The sequence below is a fragment of the Heterocephalus glaber genome, unplaced genomic scaffold (genome assembly GCF_053883595.1).
Source record: "Heterocephalus glaber isolate CG9 unplaced genomic scaffold, H.glaber_assembly_v1.0 deba00001688, whole genome shotgun sequence".
Taxonomy (NCBI): domain Eukaryota; kingdom Metazoa; phylum Chordata; class Mammalia; order Rodentia; family Bathyergidae; genus Heterocephalus; species Heterocephalus glaber.
Genome location: NW_028258413.1, coordinates 8,580,879 through 8,603,336, shown reverse-complemented (window position 1 = coordinate 8,603,336; position 22,458 = coordinate 8,580,879). Strand labels below are relative to the sequence as shown.

Genomic DNA, 22,458 nt, shown 5'->3' with positions numbered 1-22,458 from the left:
ATTCTTCATCGCTTCAATACACAGGGCACCCTCTATGCCTCCCCACAAAACACAGTGCTCTCACGTGTTTGGGGTCTTCTGTAATGCATCCTCTCTAGCAGTCCTGGCTAGACTTTTCCTCTCCTTATTGTAGTGTTGGCCATGGAAGTTCTACTGTATGCAGCAGAGGTTTCACCTATCCTCAGCTTCACCATGCAGCTGAGCAGTCTGTTACCATGATCTTCATCTCCTGAGCTGCTGTCCAGGGTCGAGTCTCGCATCACAGAGAGATGACCTCTTCTGATAAAACCCCTGTTACCGACTGTCAGTTGTGCTAGACTTGATTCCCCTTCAGGATCCAGTATCATGTGTATTCTCCCTAATTATGTGGGAACACATTCACAGATCTTTCTACTATTTTGACCTGTAGATCTTTTTTTTCTTTTGGGCGCTCCAACTCTTCCTTTACCTGGATCTGTTGCAGTTGAACCCTGATATCAACCTGGTAGCAAAAAAGAAAGAAGGAGGTGGATTTGTTGGGGAAAGTATAACTTATTTCTCAGACACAAACTTTTGCAGTGCTGTCAGTTAGGAAGGACCTGCTAGTGTCTGGCATGTAGACATGCTCCTTAGGCACGAGAGCCTGGAGTTATGTTGGACTAAAAGCTTTCAAGTGCATTGGCCCAGGGACCTGGGTATCATCATCCCAACTTTCAGGCTTCATTAACAATTTCAGGGTCAGCCCTTCCCTGGCCTCCAGCTGTGAGAAATGATGGAGGAGGCCTTCTGTCTTTCATAGTTCATTCCACGTGGCGATTAAGCAATTTGCTTTCTTCCTCCCACCCAGGACCCTCACCACGCCCTTCCAGCTCCACACTCCTCCTTGCTGTTTCCCCCACAACTCTCACATACCTGAGCAATTGTACCCCAAGCCTCATTCCTTTCCTCTGGAACTCCACTCACCTTCTGCACAGGAGAAATTTACCAGTGATACTGTGTGTTACCTACAGCAGGTCCAGGTCTTCAGTAGCATTCTGAGGATCAAGTGGCTGCAGTGGGATCCGGCTTGGTCCAGGGCAGAGGCTTCTGTCTAGGAATCTCCGGGTACCTTGTGGTGCAAGTTCTCTGGGGAACACATTCTGAGTTTCACAGGAAGTTGGTTTAGAAATATTCTCAGGAGCAACAGATATGAGGGGTAAAAGAAATTGGACTGGGCAAAGACAAGTTGAAACAAGAAGCAGTAGACAGAGCCCCGCTTTGCTCAGAAGGCTCCTAATGACATCGAATGGCCATTTCTCTTTTTGAGGTTAAACAACTTATTTTGCAACTTTATTAGAATTCATTTCCAAGTGAACTAAAATTGCCATTACTTTACATATCTGCCTTCTTTATTAGATTGGACGCTTCTTGATACTGGGATTTTTCTTATTCAACTTTTTGTTTCCAGCAGTTCTGAGAGTAATTAATCAAATGAGCATTTATTACTTTTTACATATGAATCACTCATTGTATACGTAACATTATGATGGACTCAGGGATAGAAAAATGAATACTATTCCTTGAGGGACTTAGACTTTATCATGTGGAGACTGTAAATAGGAATAAACTATATGTGGTGTTATGATAGAAATAAAAGTGTAGGGGATGGAAAGGAAATGTTCGTGAGTCTTACAGGCACCACACCATGAATAGGACCAGCCCATTGGCCTCCGCTGGAAAGAGGACAGATGCCAGCAGCTCTAGGTGCCCAAATAGTTTCAATATACCAAGAGACACTTGCATTTTCCTGAATTAGCGATTACTTTAGAGATAGAGTTTAATTAGTTTAAATTTTTTTCAGTAGTGTACAGGGAATGTTTCCCTCATTCAAGTGTTAGGCTAACCTCCCTTTTCCTTGCTCTAATCTGCTAAACATTCTATATAGTCTAGTGCCTTTTTTATTATATTACTCCTTTCTATTACAATATTGGAGTATTCTTTTATGGCTGCTTTATTATAATTACTTATTTGTAAAAGCAATAACTGTTGAAGATTTCACAGAAAGAAATCATGACACATAGTAGAAACTCAATATATAGTTACAGAAAGAGTGCCTAATACTCCGGTAAAATTGTTATGAATAGTCACAATTTTTAAATTATTTAGTACAATTTCATGATATGTGTTCCTTGTGTCTATGAAAGAAGATTTATGTATTAAGTAGAGTTTTATTAACTGTATCTGCTCATTATTATGCTACCATCACTTCATGCATTATATATTTTAGCACATGAAATGTGGATCACTTTATATTAGAATACTCTATGTAGAGAAAATATTCAGTAAATATTCATAGTGAAAAATAAATTTTCTTTCTAATTTTCAATTTCTAAATTCATTTTTTATTACTTCTCGTATTGATTTGTATCCTTTCCTAAATTTTGTCAGTAGGAAATAGATATAGAAAAATTTATACAAAATCTTTTTTCAAACTATTTCCAGTGGTGCCCAGAGTCAGCTACATCTCCTAGACTTTTCGGTGGTGCTTCTCCGCACATCCCTCCTCACATCTCACCTCTCCAGCCCATGGACAAATGCACTGCATCCTTTCCTGCCTCGCTCCAAGCTGCACTATGAGAGGTAGGTATTCCTGTGGCACAGATTTGCATTTTTGCTTGTGTATTTGACCTAGACCAGTGGTGATGAACCTATGGCACATGTGTTATTGTTTTTTTCTTTTAAGACAAAGATGTTAATGTATGAGGTTTTGTTTTAAACTAAAACCTCAGGTGTTCAGGTGTTCAGTGTTCAGGTTTAATTGCAACGTTGGCACTTTGTGATAAATAGGTGGGTTTGGGTTGCAATTTGAGCACTCAGTCTCTAAAAGGTTCGCCATCATTAGACTAGCAACTCAAAGAAATAACTCCTAAGTGATGTCTTCTCTTTTCTCCAAAAACATGCATGCTGTCTTGGCATGAGAGATCTTCAGGAAGGTGCATCTTTCATGGTTGTCACAATGATGGCCTGAGATTTCACTCAGCAGCCGCCCACAGACCCGGGGTCCCTCAGCCTGGTGCATGGGCTTGTGACAGAGGTGGAGCCTGAGCCACTGAGAGCCTGCTGGGCTTGGATGTGGTCTGAGTTGTCCCTTGGCCCCAGTGTGGCGGTGTTATGAGGCAGAGTGACTTCACAAGGCCTGCTGGGAGGTCCCTGGGTCTCTGAGCTCATGCCCTCAGAGGGGTCACTGTCATCTCCTGGCCACAGTTTGCTGCTGTGCACTGGCCTCTGCCTCACTGTGTGGCCTTCTTCACATGTCCTTCAGCCACAACACCACCCAGCGCCAGGGCTGTGATGCTGCCTTGGCATGGCCAGAATTGGCTCTGTGCTGTCTGGACCTTCAGCCTCTAAGATGGGACACTGCTGGCACCAAGTGAATTTCTGTTCTTTACAAAGCACCACCCTTGCTCCTTTCACTGTAGTAATGGAAACCTGGCCTTTATGGTGCCCTCTGTCCAGGTGGCTCACGAGGACAGCTTGCCCAGCTGGGTGTCCTCTCAAAAGGCAAGGGGTTCCACAGAGTTGGGCCCTCCGAGGGTGGGATGCACCCTAAGGAGCCAGAGCAGGAACATAAGGGACATCCGTGAGATCTACAGGAAATGTTTCATGTTGCAAACATTTCTGTTATCTGCTTGTGGAAAATGAAAACTCAATTTCTTAGTGATAGTTTTCTCCATAAAAATGCCACTTCCGGCTCTTCTCTCATTGTTTGGCTCTTTGGAAATGAGCCCGTGCTGCCAGCTGGTTCTCCTTCTCTGAGTAGGTGACCCAGGCATCGACTACAAGGACTTGTCCTCTCCAGGGCTCAGAGGCTGCCAGTCGGTGCTTACATTTGCTTCTAATCTCAGTGTCAGCAGGCTACTCACCATGCTATGAAGGCATATGCCAGGTGTGGAAAATACCTTTCACATTTTTGGCCAAATCTTGGTCTACATTAGGGGTCATACTTCCTGGAACCGGCTTCAGCACAGTAACAGCTAGTTACGCCACTGGCTGAAACACATTATCTTCGCTTTTCTTCCTGTTGAAAGTTTCTACAACCACTTCCTATTATCATCTTCTGGTTCTAAACATTCTCTGTTTAAATATATTTCTTTATTCTGAATTATTTATAATCGTATCTGGCCTGCAATCTCATTACTTACAAGAATATTTTTGACCCTTCTAATGGTCTAAACATGCTTTTTAGTTCCCTAGAACCATTTGGTGTGATTTTCTCTGATATAATTCCTCACAAGACCTAAGTAGAACTCTCAGAGAGAGTTTCATGGATGTATGGACTATATTTCTCATCACTGTATGTCCTGTGCCACCACTGTGTCTTGCATATGATAGATACTTTTTAAACTCTTTTCAAATTAATTAATGAATAATTAAAACATTTGAAACAATGCATTTTCATCAATATTATAGAGCAGTGACACTACCAGGTTTTGATATTGAGAGACCTGTGGTGAATGAGATGCTAAGGAAGATATTATTTTATATTGGTTGCAGAGTGAGGCTGCAACTTACCAAATTAGCAATTGTGAGATAAAAATGAAAGCAAATTACCATAGTTCATAAACAAAGCCAAAACAACCAAAAAGAGAAATGAAGAATTTTGGATTTCCTGACATTCAAACGTTTTATCTCATTGGTGTTAAAACTCAGATTTACTGAGCAAGCTGCCTTCAGCACTCAGTTTGGCTTTGCACAGGCAGGGTGTGGGTGGAGGGTGGAGACGCTGGTGTGCGCCACAGCGAAAGCAGAAACTCAGTCACTCCACAACCTGGTCTCACTGCAAGCAGAAGCTCACTGGGGAATGATGCTCATGCATAAGGGAAGCTGCATAGCGGGGGGGGCGGGGTCAAGGACCTGCGGCGACCCCCAAGGAACAATGAGACATCACCCCCACGGGGGGCTTAGCGAACCAATGGTAAAGGGATCCCGATATTTTTCAATGTATGCTTATTTCGAAGAATGTGGAAAGATTTCCTCAGAAGTGAATCTCCCTGAACACTCAATTGATCACCATAAATGTATTGGTTTCTTATTGCTGTTGTAACAAATTACAACTTAATAGCTCGAAACAATGCACATTTATTATCTTACAATCCTGGCAAACAGAAGTCCCAAATCAGTCTTGTTGGGCTAATCTCCAGGCATCAGGAAGACAAGTTCCTACAGCAGAAGCCATTTCCTTGTCCTTCTCTGCTTCCAAGGCTGCCTGCATGCAGCGGCTTGGGGTCCCCCCTCCCCACCCACTCACAGGTCCCTCCGGGCCTCTCACTCTGACTTTCCTGTCCCCAGCTTCTCAGTAGCCTGGTGATGGATCACACTAGACCCCTGGTCAGCCCTCAGTTCTCCATTAGGGTGACACACACGGGCTCGGGGAATCGGGATGCCGACATCTCGGGGGGATGTGACAGAGTTAGGTTTGTACCACATAACTCAGTTAAATGTGTGGAAAGATAAGAAAATGAAGAAAGCCTCCCAGAAGTGACAAAAAAATGTCTCATTTCTTCAGATCTTCCTGGTATCTGGTCTGGTTTTGTACTAGCAAATACAAAGTGTAACAGCACCCTAGGGGAATAATATGATTTAGTGTCTAAAATTCTAGCCAAGTTCATCAAGAAGAAAATTCTCCAACTATAAATGGTCATGGAGATGCAAACTATTCCATTTTTACAGTAGGTTGTCGCTTTAGGAAAGAATCAGTTTTGCTTTAAATGCATCCTGAATCTAAAAGCAGAATAAAGCCAGTAGCTTGAGCCAAAAGATCCAGGCTGCAAAGGGCACAGGACAGCGGCCGCAGCTTTGGCTGTCCAATCCCGGGACACGCAGTCAGCAGGAGACTCAGCATCTCTGCAGAGGAAGACAGCAGGAACGAGGCCATTGATACACAGCCAGATGGAGGACGCCAGTGAGGAAGTCGATGGACCCAAGTTTGATATTTTGAGAAACAAGAAACCAACTGTGGCTGGCATTTTTTTGTCGTTCTACGGCAGAGGGGAAATCAGAGGCCTGTGATCCCACGCAGCTGGGGGCATTCAAACTGGAAAAGCCTCTGGCTGTGAGAGTTACTAAGTGCCTCTACTTTGAGGATAAGCGTGAACCAAGAGACAGCCACACATTGCAGCAGTGAGTGTCATCTCCAGAGAGGAAATAAAATCAACTCTGATTCAAACTATGTTGGACACTGAGAAACAAAATGAGTAGAACTTTTCCTAAAATACATTTTTGTAAGTGCATGGACAAAATGAGGACACATGTAAGACTCTGGTTTCCATATCTGGGTGTGTCTCACTCACTCTACACCCTCAACCTGGCTGCCATAATTATGATGAATTGGGAGTGCAGTTACTGAGTATTTTTTAAAGATATTGGGGTTTAGTTCTCTAGGATTATGGTGCTGATGGAAAGTGCCTGGAAACACGAAGCAATCCTTCAACACAGTAGTCTCCCTGATCCATGTTTCCCTTTCTCCTGTTTTAGTTACCCATGGTCGGCCACTGTCCAAAAATACCAACTGGGAAATTCCAGATATGGGGAGTGGGAAGGGAGGTCACCATTGTACAACTCTATTGTAATCTGTTATAATGGCTCCAGGTTGTTAGTAGTTATTGTTGTTAATCTCCCACCATGCCCAATTTATCAATCACACTTTGTCATAGGGGCACGTATAGGAAATGCGAAGTCTATGAGGGGTTTGGCACTATCCAGAGTTTCCCCTGGAGGCCTTGGAACAGGCCCTCTGTGAAGAAATGGGAACTGCTGCATAAACACTGCATATAGCTTCCCATGACGTCCGTGTGACCTTAGCAATGACCCTACGTGACCCAAAAAGGGGATTATAATTTAAGAGGGCAGGCTTTGGAGTCAGCTCCGGCCTGAATTCCAGCTTTCTCAGCTTTCTCACTTTCAAAGTTTTTAAAACCCAATTCCTCCTGCGTAAAGTATCATTAAAGCCACGCTGTATTGAGAACCACGTGACAGGGACGTTGTGAAAGTCTTACAGAGTGATTGGCCATGTGGAATAGTTTTCTTTTAAAAAAGTATCTATTAACAGCATTAATAATAAAACAAAAGAATAAATAAGTCAGGGGGCTACCTGTTACTGCATAACTTCAGGACAAAAATTGTGTTTCCATTTAGAATCCAAAACAAAAATAAAGCTGCAATAATTTTTAAACTTTAAGTGGAAGACTTTCGAATACAAATTCTTAAATAAACTACTTTTTAAATAACAGCCCATAATGTTAAACACATTTTTGCTTTCATTTTTCCATGTACCAAAATCATACTGGTAAAGTAGAAATGAGTGTCTGAAAATGCACTTAATTTTCCTACCCATTGTAAATCATATTTTCCTAGCTGGTGGAGTCTTGGATGTGACCCCTCCAGTTCCCTCATTGTGAGCAGATATGGGAGGCTTCTCCATGGTGGAAATTGCACAGTCACTCAGGGAGGCAGGGCAGGGAAGCAACTGTGCCTCCTGCCTCAGCCCAGGCCCCTCCCGGAGGAAGGTCGTTCTGCACAGGAGAGGGGCAAGTCACCATCTGAAGACTGCACACGTTTCTGTGTGCATAGATGGATGCCGTCCTTTTTGGATGGCAGGGGAAACATAGCAGGAGTTCTTATGTAGGCCCGAGTAACTCGTGTGGGGAGTTACTAGCAAAAGTGCCCACTGGGACAGAGCACGCCCTGAGCATTGGTTGAAGAAGACTTAGGCATAGGACACGCCCCAGTTCCTTTTTCATCCCTTATCCCTCACTGCCCTCCCCTTCCCTCCATTTCCTGATTCTCTTTCTGCTGAGAATGATTGATCTCCCTACTTCCTATCGCCTATTGCTCTTTATTGTTACTCTGAGTTTCTCATAGAAGAGAAACAATGTGATAGTCAAGCTTGTGTGTAGCAAGTCCGCACGAGGCATGTGAATATGAGGTACTGCAAACATGCACCAAGAAAGAGGAAGGGGAGGAAGAGATGAGGGAGGGGGAGGGAGGGGAGGGAAAGGGGCGAACAAGGCATGAAGATGTGCTGTGTGCATTGCCAACTCCACACAAGGAGTGTAAGTCACCGTTAGGTGCTGCACTGTGCACTAGTGCACTCACTAATTAAAAATGAAAAAGAACACTTTCCTAAGAATTGAATTTGTGAAAATCCTAATCAGAATTCTGTCTTCATTACACTGGAGTCTCTGGGTAAACGATCATAGACAGAAGACAACAGACTTCTCGGTGTGACATTATTTCATAAACTAGATAAAATCTTTTGCTTTATTATTTCAAATACAGAAGATCAACTTAAAATTATGAAGGCGGGCGCAGGAACTGCTGGATAGAAGATACCTATCTATAATACTTTGCACATTTTGCTGACATTTCATATGTTTCTCCAAGTTTCCTACATTTTGTTATGAAATTCTAATAACAACTCCAGCGATGAAGAAGAGTTAACCCTTACTTTGATAGTTGATATTTGCGTTATTCTTATGAAAGACTGTGAGAGAAACCCTTATGCACAACTCTCTGGATTTCTTTTATAAGGAGAAGAGCAAACATTGCGACTACATACTATTACCAACCTGCTACTTCAAAAGATAAATTCCTAGGGTAGAGACCTTTGAAAGAAGACTGGCTTATTTTTTAAAATTAGAACAGAAGTAGGAAATAAGTTTTATATGATTTTTAAAAGCACCCAGACTAGAAAGCCTGGGCTTCTAACCCAAGGATGTTGTGAAAATCGCAGCTTCACCTACACCTTCTCTTCCGTGTCCCCCTCGGCCGCCTTTGGGCTGAATGTCCACTCTGCCCCGGCAGGTGACAGCCCCAGAGACCCCTGGGTGACAGGATGGGGTGGAGGGCGGAGGAGAGGAAACCAAGGCAGCAGCGGGAGGGCGCCCGGCCCGCCCCCCACCCGGCAGTTTCGCTTCCTGCGGGGAGCGGAGCCCTGGGTCGGTGCTTCCGGACCAAGGTCCCGCGCTCCCCAGATCCCGGGTCCCCGCCTGCCGTCCCACCGGGCTCGCCGCCGCGATGCTGCCCGCCGCGCTCAGGCCCGGGTCTACAGGTGGGTGCCGCGTCCGGGGGCGCACGGGGGGGGGGGGGATCTGGGTCCCCAGGTGGGCCCAGCGCTCGGGGACACACAGGGCTCGGGGGTTCCAGGTAGGAGCCGCGCTCCCTAGGTGGGTACCGCGCTCAGAGGCGCTGGTTGCGGGCTTCCAGGTCCTGGGTTTCTCTGCAGGGATCTGCACCCCCCCAGCTAGCTGCCGCCTGCATCTCGGACTTCTGCAGGGCACCGGGACAGAATCCTCCTCTGCGTTTTTACCTTGCGACCTGCTTTTTAAACGACATGTCATTTGAAAACTGTCAACTCAGTGGAGCAGGTCACGGCTCACCTGTGGGATGACTCACCTGGCAGGTGAGGTGTGACCCAGCTTGGACACCTGGCAGGGCAGGGCAGGGGCAAGGCAGGACACTCAGGACAGGACAGCGGAGGGAATTTCCACGCCAAGGCTGAACTCTGATCTGGTTAAGAAGCAACCTGCTCTGTTGCTGACCAGGTGGACATTTTGCAAAGGTGCTTCTCCTTAGTTCTTTTTGAAGTGTTTCAAATGAGTTTGTGAATTGTATGTGACTATGAAAAGTGTTCGGTTTTGAAATTTTAAAACCTCTCTAGGGTGTTATGATGACTGAAGATACTCGTAGTGAGAAATGCAGAAAGAAAATATATTCTGAATGAAATTCCCTTAATTTTCTGAACAGAATTAAATCCCTCATAGTTTACTAGCACATTTTTAGCTAGTGTGATTTGGACTTCTTGTGGCTAGTGTATTTTTTAGTAAATAAAGTTACTTGTGGCCATGGAAATGGCATGGAAGGGATTGGAGCCGGAGTGCTGAGTGTGTCAGCATTTCAAACAGTGACGCGACATCCTCGAAGCTCCGTGGCTCAATGCAGCTGCACACAGTGGCCTTGCAGCATCCAGAAATAAACCAGCCCCTGCCTTCTAACCCTGAGCGGGTCACTGCAGTTAACAACGTCCTAAACAGAGGGTGTCACAAGTTGTCTTCAGCTCCTATGTTGAGCAATGTGGCCAGAAAACAACCTTTAATCCCCCCGACGGTAGGGGACAGGCGGCAGGAGCCACCTGCGGCTGTGCTGGTTAAAGCCAAATCCCCCTGGCTCCTTCTCGGGCTGGTGCTTATCACTTGCTTCAGCTGCTTCCTTATTTGGCCAAGAGTGGTTAACGTTACCTGTGTGATGAGCTGTCTTGTGACTTTCACCTCGTTTCGTTGATGTGAGCAGTCTTCTAGGAGAATTAGTTCCCATTAATTCAGATATGCAGATACGTTTAACGCAGAGCTCTTCTGTGAGACCTCTCTGCTCGCGGTTTCTCTTGAGTGAGGCAGCTGGAGGTCAGGTAGTCCAACTATCTTATTCTAGAGAAAAGATAACTGAGACTCCGGGAGTGACTTTCCTGTGGCCCTGGGACTAGGAGGATCGCAAAGGGAATCCGTCCATCAGCTCACCCAGCACTTGCATCGCTTTCCGGAGCAGTGTAGTTAATAATGAGAGTGGGGAGTGGGTTCAGGCCTCGAGACAAGCTGTTCTAGTACTGTGGGCTAGCTCCTCGTGACCACGGCCATCTAGATGGCATCAGAGAGCACTGGGGGCCGTCCAGTGACCACAGCTTGCTGGGTGTGGTGACACACACCTGTGACCCCAGCACTCTGGGAGGCTGAGGCAGGAGGATCACAAGTTCGGGCACAGCCTGGGTAACTTAACTACTGTGTCTCAAAAGAAGACTGAGGATATAACTCAGGGCAAAGGTCCTGGGTTCAATCCCCAATACTGCAAAACAAAACAAAAACTTTCTCACCTTAGGCCAGCCCAGAAGGGCTCTGACCAGGTCTCTTCTGAGGTTTTAAAGAAAGGCAGCTCTTTTAGGCTATTTTTCACTTTAATCTGAACAATTCCGTAACATGCAATTGCGAAGGCCTGCTTACACGTCAGCATGCTTGGACGGCACTGGGGTGGCAGAGGGACCTGGGCTGCTGCCTCTGAACACATGGTGTAGCGGCCCTGCCCCCGCTGGCCTTTGGACACAGGTGGCCGAGACCCGGCCCCAGATCGCTGCTTGTCTGCTCTGTGATCTTGGGTCACCCACTAAGTCTCCCCCTATCTCAGGTGCTTCTTAACGACCAAGATGGAGAGGGGGCAACATTTATTTGGAATTTGTTTTGAGAAATAAAGGAGAAATTGCAGGTCCTTTTCAGGATGCCGTATCAGCCATTCCTTCATCCCTGTTAGCTATTTTATTTGTTTGTTTTATTTGTTTGTTTGGTACCAGGGATCAAACTCAGGACCTTGCACTTGCCAGGCAGGCTTTGTGCCTCTGAGCTAAATCCCTGGCACCCTGTTAGCTATTTTAATTCCTAGGCTAATGGTCAATGGTGTCATGTGTACACGTACAAGATAAAATTCCCATGGAGAAACTGCCTCCTACTGGCTTGGGAGACAACGAAGGAAGCAACCAAGCTCCCATACCAAAAATAAATGAATAAATAAATAAATAAGAAATGTGGCTTCCTGTGTAAAGGTATTAACATATCCTTGGGGAAATACTGTGTCTAACAGTTGTGAGAAGGGAGGAAAAGGACTTTCTAAGGAGGAGAAGTAGGGACAGATTGCTTGAAAGGGTATTAAACTAGAGAAGTTTCAGGAAAGAATGAAGGAGGAATTCAGTGGGACAAAATGAGAACATGATCTATTCTACCAGATCACAGAGTACCATGGGATGTAAATATGTGTGAAAAAATAAATATCCAACAAAAATTTATAGAACACTTTCATATAAAATGAAGAATCTATTTTAACCACAATATTTACCACTAGGTTTAAAAAAAATCCAATCTAAAGTAGAGAGCATCCTTCCCACCAACTCTAAATCTCACCCTTTAAGAGTTTGAATTGCTGTCACTTCATCGTCTAAGTTACAGTTGCTATTTTATGACTTTCCTCAGAGATTATAAAATACCTTACAATAATTTTGGAGAGAGCTATAAAATAAGAATAGAAAGGGCAAAAATTTACAGATGTTTTTATTTGGCAATGTTAATATTTGGCCTTGTGACTCTTTACTCTTTTAAATATAAACAATGATATTTAGGGTCTACTGCAGACATTGAGACAGTTCAAGTGGAGAAAAATATTTGAAACTGTATGCAATTATATCCCTCCTGGTTCTTTTCCACTTAGAGAGCAATAACGAGCTTCTGAGACATTTACCACTGAATAGAAATTTCTTTGTTTCCAAGTGCTCTGTATAGAAGTAATTCAAAAGGGCAGCTTCCCTTTGTGATCAAGACAAGCAATTTCTCAATGCTTTGCAGTCTTCCTGAGATTCTCTTTAGATCTACTTCGTTAAAGTAAGTCCTGTTCTGTCGTACCGTATTCCATTCTCCTTTCTGTTAATCTTTTCTGTCCCATTTCCATCTCACTGTAATATGTGCTGCACCTCATAAAGCCCTACAGAAAGCTCAGGAACAGGTCCCAGCTTGGTCTTCCATGAATCCTGGGATGCTGCTAATTGTCTGGTCTGGCTCAAGGACAAAGCCTCATTCTTTGATCAGAACCAACAATCTCATTTCTCTTATTGATTATGTCTAACTTTCAAAGGAATAAAATAGTGTGAGGACCAGCTTTCCTTTAATAGTTGTCATTTGTTGTGCTTCTACTTTGAAATCATGTGGCATAGACACCTTGTAACCTTGAGAACTGAGAGTTCACTTTGAACAAGGAATCACATTATTCAATAGAGTTATGCTAAATATTTAATAATTTATTAATAATTCATAGTGTTATTTCAAGTATAAAAGCTTTCCAGACAGTTAAAATTGGGGCTTCTAAGTCACCATGTTTTTGTTTTTTTAAAAATTCTTTTATTGGTACATTGTAGGTATACAACACAATGAAATTTCTCATTGGGAACTTGTACCTTTACATAATGCATCTTGGTTCTTATTTTTTCCCCATTCCTAGTCCTCCCTTCGTCCCCTCCACCCTTCCCTATTTACAAAAACTTTATTTCCACTTTTTCTATTTCTCATCATTTTTCCTTTCCTTTCTTTCCTTTCCCCTGCCCCTCCCACTACCCCTACCCCTTTGGACATTTTCTTCCTATTTTGCATTAGCGATTATTCATTCTAATCATTGATACATTTTAGGTATACAATATAATGACATTCATCATTGGAAATTTGCAACTTTACATAATCTCTCTTGGTTCTTATTTTTCACCATTGCCCAGCCCTCCTTTCAACCCCTCCATTCCTCCCTATTTACAAAGATGTTGTTCCTATTTTTCCATTTTCTCATATAATTCGATATCCTTCTGTCCTTTCACCTAGCCCTCCCACTTCCTTCCCCTTTGCCCCTTTTCTTCCTATTTCACATTACCTATTATACATTTTAGTCCTTATTTACACTTTCAATTTCTCACACCAGAGAAACTATTCAGTATTTATACATGTGTGTCCTATTTATTTCACTTAAGAGTATCGCCTCAATGTGCATCCATTTAACTATAAATGTCTCTAATTTCTCATTTTTTATGGCTGAGTAGTACTCCATTTTATAAAAAAAAAAACCCACATTTTCTTTATCCAGTCTCCAGTTGATGGGCATTTGGGCTGTTTCCAAGTTTTAGCTATTACAAATTGTGCTGCTATGAACATGGATCCACATATATCACTGTGGTATGAATCTTTTAATTCTTTGGGGAAGATAATGAGCAGTGGAATAGCAGGGTCAAATGGGACTTCCAGTTCTAGTTCTTTGAGGTGTCTCCATATTGATTTCCACAGTGGTTGTACCAGTCTACACTCCCACCAGCAGTGGAGCAGGGTTCCTATTTCCCCACAGCCCCAGCAGCATTTGTTAATGGTTGATTTCATGATGGCAGCCATTCTTTCTGGAGTGAGGTGGTATCTCAGCATTGTTTTCATTTGCATCTCTCGAATGACCAGTGATGTTGAACACTTTTTCATGTATTTATTTGCTATTTCTTCCTTGTCTGAGAAATGCCTGTTCATTTCAGAAGCCCATATTCTGATTGGGTCTTTAAATTTGGGAGGTCTGATCTTTTTAAATTCTTCATAGATTTGAGATGGTAGACCTTTGTCTGAGGAAAAGCAGGTGAAGATTTTATCCCACATTGTGGGTTGTCTCTTCACACTGCTGGTGGTTTCTCTTGCTGTGCAGAAGGCTTTTAATAAGAGGTGATCAACCTTGTTGATCTTTTGTGCTAGTTCATGGGCAACTGAGGTTTTGTTCATAAAATCTTTTCCTACACCGATGTCTTCAAGAGTTCTACCTATCCTCTGTTCCAACTGTTTCAGCGTTTCTATTTTAATATATAGATCTTTAATGCATTTCGATTTTAGTTTAGTGTATGGTGAGAGATATAGGTCTAGTTTTAATCTTTGGCAAGTTGAAGCCCAATTTTTCCAGCACCATTTATTAAAGAGGCTATCTTTCCTCTGGTGAGGGTGTTTGGTTTCTTTATTGAAGATAAGATGGCTGAGTGTGTCTGGCATTGTTTCTGCATTTTCTAATCTGTTCCACTGGTCCTCAGGTCTGTTTCTTTGCCAGTACCATGCTGTTTTTATCACAGTAGCTTCATAGTATAGTTGCAGGTTGGGGATTGTGGTACCCCTGCCATGCTTCTGTTGCCTAGAATTGCTTTTGATATTCTGGGTCTCTTCTTGTTCCAAATGAATTTTTGGATTGTTTTCTCAAGGTCCATGAAGTATGCTGCTGGGATCTCAATTGGAATTGCATTGAATCTATATAGCAGTTTTGGAAGTATGGCCGTTTTCACTATATTAATCCTTCCTACCCAGGAGCAGGGGATGTCTGTCCATTTTCTGATATCATCTTCAATCTCTCTTTTCAGAGTGCCATAGTTTCCAGAGAAGAGGTCTTTGATTTCTTTCATTAGGTTGATTCCTAGGTATTTCAGTTTTTTGGATGTTATTGTGAAAGGAATTATTTGCCCTATTTCTCTCTCAGTGAGTCTGTCATTGGTGTAGAGGAAAGCTATTGATTTTTGTGTGTTGACCTTGTGTCCAGCTACTTGACTGTATTTGGTTATTGAGTCTAGAAGACTTTTGGTGGAGTTCTTGGTGTCTTCTATATAGAGTATCATGTCATCTGCAAATAATGACAATTTGACTTCTTCATTACCTATCTTTATTCCTTTGATTTCTTTCTCTTGTCTCACTGCCATGGCTAATGTTTCCAGAACTGTATTGAACAAAAGTGGTGATAGTGGACATCCTTGTCTTGTTCCTGATTTTAGTGTGAAGGATTTCAGTTTTTGACCATGTAGTATGATATTGGCTGTTGGTTTTTCATAGATGGCTTTTATCATTTTGAGGTAGAGACAATCTATTCCAATTTTTTGTAGGGTTTTTATCATAAATGCATGTTGGATTTTGTCAAATGCTTTTTCTGCATCTATGGAGATAATCATATGGTTTTTGTCCTTGGCTCTATTGATATAGTGTATTACATTGATTGATTTGTGTATATTGAACCATCCCTGCATCCATGGGATGAATCCCACTTGGTCAGGGTATATGATCGTCTTGATGATCTTCTGCATTCTGTTTGCCATTATCTTATTAAGGATTTTTGCATCTATGTTCATTAGAGAGATTGGCTTATAGTTCTCTTTTTCGGTTCTCTGCTTTGGGGATCAAGGTGATGCTTGCTTCCAGGAATGAATTTGGGAGTATTGCTTCCCTTTCAATTTCACTGAAGACTTTAAACAGTAGTGGCAGCAGTTCCTCTCTAAATGTCTTGTAGAATTCAGCAGTGAAGCCATCAGGGGCCAGGCTTTTCTTAGTTCTTAAGTTTTTAATTACATTTTCAATTTCATTGGTTGATATTTTGTTGTTTAGAATTTTTAGGTCTTCTTCATTCAACTGTGGTAATTCGTATGTATCTAGGAATCTGTCCATTTCTTCTGTGTTGTCCATCTTATTGGCATATAGGTTCTGGAAGTAGGTATTGATGATCCTCTGGATTTCTGCTGGGTCTGTTGTCATTTCACCCTTTTCATTCCTAATTGCATGGATTTGGGCCTTTTCTTTCCTTTTGCTGACAAGGTTGGCTAATGGTTTGTCAATTTTGTTGATTCTTTCAAAGAACCAACTCTTGGCTTCATTGATTTTTTGTATCGTTCTCTTAGTCTCCATTGCATTGATTTCTCCTCTGATCTTTATAATTTCCTCCCTTGTATGAGCTTTGGGGTTGTCCTGCTCTTCTTTTTCTAGAAGCTTGAGGTGCAGCATCAGGTTGTTTAATTGGGCTCGTTCTGTTTTCCTAATATGCATATTCACTGCCATGAATTTCCCTCATAAGACTGCTTTCATTGTGCCCCATAGATTCTGATATGTTGTATTGTCATTGTCATTTAATTGAAGGAACTGTCTGATTTCTTCTTTAATTTCCTCTGTGACAAATTGATTATTCAGAAGTGTGTTGTTCAATTTCCATGTGTTTATGAAATTTTTTGAGTTTCTTTTGCTATGGATCTCCAATTTCATCACACTATGGTCTGATAATATACAGGGGATAACTTCAATTCCTTTGCACTTACTTAAACATGTTCTGTGTGTGAGTATGTGGTCTATTTTGGAGAATGACCCATGTGCAGCTGAGAAGAATGTGTATTCTGATTTTGTGGGGTGGAAGACTCTGTAAACATCTGTTAAGTTCATTTGTTCAAGAATTTGATTGAGTTCTAGTATTTCATTACTTATTTTTTGTCTAGTTGATCTATTTGTGACAGTGGAGTGTTGAGGTCCCCCACTACAATTGTATTAGTGCATATATGACTTTTCATGTCCATTAATATTTGTTTTATATAGTTGGGTGCACTAGCGTTTGGTGCATAGATATTTATGATTGTCATCTCTTCCTCTTGGATTCTTCCCTTTACAAGGATGTAGTGTCCTTCTTCATCTCTCTTAATCAGTGTTGGTTTGAAATCTACTTGATCTGCAAAGAGGATAGCTACTCCTGCTTTTTCTTTTTTGGTTCCCATCACATGGAGTATTGTTTTCCACCCTTTAACTTTCAGTCTATGAGTTTCCTTTTGAATTAAGTGTGTTTCTTGTATGCAGCATATTGTTGGATTTTGCTTCTTGACCCATTCTGCCAGTCTATTTCTTTTGATTGGTGAATTGAGACCATTAATATTGATGGTTATAACTGAAATGTATTGACTTGTCATTGCCATGACTTTTTCTTTTTGTTGGGTTCTCTCCCTTTCCATTTAATTTCTTGTCATGGCAGATGGGTTCATTCTGCTGGGTTTCCTGGGGTTGTGATCCTCTATGTCTGTTCCTAGGATATTGTGTAAAATTCTTTGGAGTGCTGGTTTGGTATTCATGAAGTTCCTAAGGTGCTCTTTGTCATGAAAGTATCTTATTTCTCCATCAATTTTGAAAGATAGTTTTGCAGGGTACATCAATCTGGGTTGGAGGCTGTTTTCTTTTAGGGCTTGGAATATGTCACTCCAAGCTCTTCTTGCCTTGATGGTTTGTGTTGAGAAGTCTGCTGTGATTCTGATGGGCTTTCCTTTGTATGTGACTTGTTTCTTTTCTCTAACTGCTTGTAGAACTTTGTTCTTCTATTGAGTTTCTGGAATCTTAACAATTATATGCCTGTGTGTAGATTTTTTTGATCAAGGCTAGTTGGAGTCCTATATGCCTCACTTATCTGTATGTCAAGTTCTTTCCCGCTGATGGGAAGTTTTCTGCCATCACTTCTGTGAACAGTTTTTTCATGTCATCTACACTCTCTCCTGTTTCTTCATTGACTCCAATCAGTCTTATGTTATTCTTTTTTGCATCATCTAGCAGCTGCTGGATTGATTTCTCATGTTCCCTTATAATTTTGAAACAATTTTTCTTTTTCTGGTCATTAATTGCAATCTTATCTTCTATACCTGAAATTCTGTCCTCACATTGGCTCATTCTGCTGTGTATACTTTCAATGGAGTTTTTCATCTCCTGGAAATCTATTTGTATCTGTTTTATGGATTCCATTTGTTTCCTATGTTGGGAATCCATCCTGTTCCTCAGCTCCTCTCTAGATTTATTAATCATGTCTTGCACTAGGAGCACAATTTCTCCTGTTATCTGAGAAATTATTTCTGATTTCATCTTTTCCAGATCCCCTTTTGTTGCCAGTTCAATGGGTCCAGGTGGTTGAGTATCAGAGTGTTTCATCTCATTTCCCTTTGGGGTTGCTGTACATGATCTGGAAGTCTGGTTTTGAGGCTTATTTATGTGTTTTCTCATTTCGACTGGGGCGGGTGGGGGGCTGCTCTTCACATCCGCGTGGCTCACCTCCTCTGAGCTGGGAGAGGTGGGCCAAGGGCCAGGAGCGGCAGGAAGGATGGTGGCCTGAAAGCCCCTTCCTCTGGGCCAGGAGCAGTGGGACTTCAGCTCAGAAGCCCCTACCCTTGGGCGGGGAGCGGCAGGACGGACGGCAGCCCAAAAGCCCTTTCCTCTGGGCTGGGAGTAGCAGGAGGGGTGGTGACCCAAAAACCCCTTCCTCTGGGCTGGGAGCAGAGGGATGTTTGGTGGCTTGGAAGCCCCTACCTCAGGGTAGGAATACTTTAAATGCTGAGAACTTGACTAGCTCCAGTACAGTGGTCTGGTGGTCCGGTGTCCTCTGCGTCTTTGTAATGTGGAACCAGGTGGCTGTACAGAGAAGAAGCCAAAGGAGCTGGGGGGGGGGGGTGTTGTCCAGTGGACTGCTGCTGGGGCGCAGGCTGATTCGGTGTTTTCTATGCGACTGGTGACCTCACAACCACGTCCGCAGACCTGCCTGTCTGCAGCGGGCTGATTCAGTGTTTTCTGCTTGCTGTGAAAAATCTCCACAGTTCAGTCCTTTTCCATTGGCTGATCAACCAGTTTTATTTGCACCATTTTATTTGAACTTAATAAATACAGTTTAAAATCTCAAATGCATTTGAGCATAGTTAACAAATTCTTATGTCACTTTTGGGAGAAGTTTTTGAGATAAAAATTTAGGCCAAAATCTACTTTGGTTTTAATTCCTGAGATAATCTCTTTACTTCTCTTTGATCATGTTTCAATAAATCCTACACTTGCCTATAGGTGAAAGACCTTTCCTGTATAATTTCTATCGATCTAGAGCCATATAAAAAGGGTTAACCAGACAGATTCATTTAGGTCAAGAGTAAGCACTTGATGCAGAGATACCCAGCCCATCAGCTACTTGATACCCTGATTGAAAAACAAGATGAATGATTAAATTTAAAAGAATTATTATAATGGATACATTGTCATTAATTCATCTAAACTGCTCTCCCTGCACACACTTCAAAACATATATCTCATCATTTTGCCACTTTCTGGAGCAGTTCTGGAGTCCTCTTTTGTGAGGGTCTTTAGTTGCAGTGTTATGGCTAAATCAATGTCCTGAATTCATTCAAAATGCTTACTTTTCATGGCCATTTTGACATTGGAGAAAGAGCCAGGAGTCACAACATGTCAGAAATTCCCCCTCGCTTTCAACAAATTTACCCCATTTTTCTCGGGAATGTGTCTTTTACTGCAATAATTAAAAAGAATATATATCCATCACTTTTTGTATAAATATTTGTTGGACTCAACAGAGCTCTTCTTCTTTACAAAAAAAGATAATGGGATTGTGATCATTGGAATATCAGAATTTGATGTGACCCACAGTGAGGATGACAGCCACTTGACTGGGGGAATGAGGTGGATCATAGAGTGAGGGGCTCTGAAAGTGGGTAGCAGATTCTTTAGCTCCAAGCAATGCAAGACTATGCTGCTGCATGCATTTTTCTAATTTTGTCTGTCCAGGAAATTGCCTATGGTATCCTTATGATTACCTTCTCTTTGAAGGAAAACAATCAGGGCTGGAGTATTTTTATGTCTCAAAAACTGCCACTTCTGTTTATCTTAAACTTTACAAGTTGTTGTTATTGCGAAAATGATGTCTGCTGAGTATCATCCATTGCAAATTAAACCTTCTGCAAATGGAATCTGTTCTCTTTATCCTAACAGAGCACAAGTAAGCACCATGGTTCTTAGGGAAGGGCAGTTTGCATTTGCTGACTGTGTTGTAAAAGGGTGAAGAAAGCACACAGTTATCTTTAACCCTCCAAATGTAGGTAACTAGAGTTGATAATGAAATAAGTCTTGTAAAAGTTGATGTTATAAGAATTATTAAGAAGTTTAGCGCTTTGAATTGTTTAGCTAAATAATAAAAAAATTTTTTATGTTTTGTTAACAGAATGTTTTCTTTCATTTCAAAATCTATGATGTACTATTTCTGTCAGACTTTTTAAAAAGAGTATTTAAATTTGAGCATCCAGAATGAGAGGGTGGTTGTGACATTTATCTAAGGAAGAGGAAGAGGAGATATAAGCATAGCATGATTTACTACCTAGTATCTCAAACCCCATACATATGAAGAAAAATGGCTTCACTGAAGGCTGTTATGGAAACTTTATATATAGTATCAGCAGATTAATATCAGTCCAAAGCAATATAAGTATCGTTCTTTGGAGATTAGTCCATGCCCAAACTGTTGTTTGGTAATAAAGTAGAAAGTGTAGCATCCTCATTAAGTTATAGATGATGCAGTAGTGGAATTTATGGTCACCTTGGAAGACAAATCAGAATGCAGCCTGCTCTTGCTAGACTATAGAAATATGAACAAATTAATGAAGTTCAGGTTTTGACCAAGGTTATATCTGAAGGAATGAGACACAGAATGTCAAAAATTTTAAGATTTGACAAAGTTACTCTGGCAGTGTTATAATGAATAAGAGGGAGAGTTGTTAAGAAGAAGCTGGAGAAGCACCCCTAAACTAAATTGCATAAACCTGTGTAAGAAGCCCCCTAAGTGCAATGGGTAGCTCTTGAAGTTTTTAAGCAGAGGCTCAACATGATTAAAATCATTAAGAAATCTTGTTCTTAGAGCAGCACGTCAACTGCTACTGTCATTGTGAGTTGGAAAGGTGCAGAAATGGAAGTTAATAAAAAATTAAGAATTCACCAACCAGTGAAATACAGGGAGTAGATAGACTTATTAAGACATATTATTACCTCCTTTCCTTTTGTGATGTAGTACAAATGGGGTCTGAGAGGGAAAGTAATGTGAAGAATGAATGGCATGGAAACCTAGGAGGATCGAGAGACATTACCATTTCCCACAGTGAAAAAGAGTAGGAATGGGGAGAATGTGGAGTGTGAGCACATCAGGGTTTCGATTCAGACCTCACACTGAAGGAGCCTGAGAAATATTTAAGTTAGAATCTCAAGCTGGTGGTTTGCTATTAGGACCTTGAATATCATAAAGGTGGTTCTGACTAGATATAAATTTGGGGAAAATATGGTTTCCAAAATTGCATCAGTAATAACTGTTATGGTTTGTAATCCTCATGCTGTCATAGGTGGGGCTTTTTCAGAGGTGGCTGGATCTAGAGTGTGTGATGCTGAAATTGATTCCTGGTGCAATGTTAGGCTCAAAGGCACCAGGATTAAGGGTGTGAGTGCTGCCCACCCTAAGTAGCCTGGATAAGAGAAAAGGGGCACAAAGGCACTTTTAAGGTCCTTTGGTTGCTTGCTTTTGCTGTCTTCTGCCTGCCATGAACTGTTTCTCCTCTGCGATGCCCCTCTGCTATGTCACCCTGCCTTAGAGCCAGCTGACTGTGGACTGAAACCCCTACAAACTATGAGCTAAATAAACCTTTCCCCCTTTTACTTTGGGTGTCAGGGTATTTTTGTCTCAGCAATGAGAGAAAAGTGACTAAGACAATAACATAGAAAAGCTTTGACTGGAAAGAGAAGACGACTCAAGGTAGACTCCAGTGGAGAGTAAATATTGAAGTGTTGGTAGAGAAAGAGAAGTTTCCCGGTATGACTGAGGCAAGGATAAGAAAGAAGCAATTAAAAAACAGAATGTTTTAAGAAGGCAAGAGTGATGAACTGGCCAGAAACTGGTCAGGTAATATGAGGAGTGAAATTTATCAATGAGTTTGACATCCTGAAACTTACAGCTGACCTTAGGGAGAGGAGCAAGTAGTTCCAGGGGGAGGAGTTGGAGACAACTGAAATGAATTGGAAGGGGAGGTGGATCCAGATGTGAATGCCTTGCAGACAGACACTTTTGATGGCATAGGGGGAGTGTTTGTTACTAATATAATTTAACTGTAGTCAACAGCCACCTGGAAGGGGATTTTCCCCTGTGAAAACGTTCAAAGGTCTCCAAACTCCATTAGGAATTCTTTCGAATGTGTAGGTTTTCTCCTGTATTTATATATTTCTGTCTCACTGTTTTCTTCCTTCTTTTTTGTCTTCCACATTTCCTGAGCTCCTCTTC

The 22,458-nt window shown here is 41.9% G+C and overlaps 1 protein-coding gene across 6 annotated transcripts in view; it reads left to right on the top strand.

Annotated features, from left to right (window-relative positions):
* The window catches only part of Bank1 (B cell scaffold protein with ankyrin repeats 1), a 336,687-nt gene that overhangs the window by 42,146 nt on the left and 272,083 nt on the right, over positions 1 to 22,458 (top strand). For 5 of the 6 annotated variants that reach the window (XM_087198794.1, XM_021245443.2, XM_021245444.2 and 2 more), the window contains one exon: positions 2,461 to 2,598. In XM_087198794.1, the coding sequence (XP_087054920.1) occupies positions 2,553 to 2,598 (46 nt within the window). In that variant the 5' untranslated portion in view covers positions 2,461 to 2,552. Of the gene's footprint in view, positions 1 to 2,460; positions 2,599 to 8,954; positions 9,068 to 22,458 lie in introns of those variants that run through there. The other variant, XM_087198792.1, reaches the window with a different exon arrangement.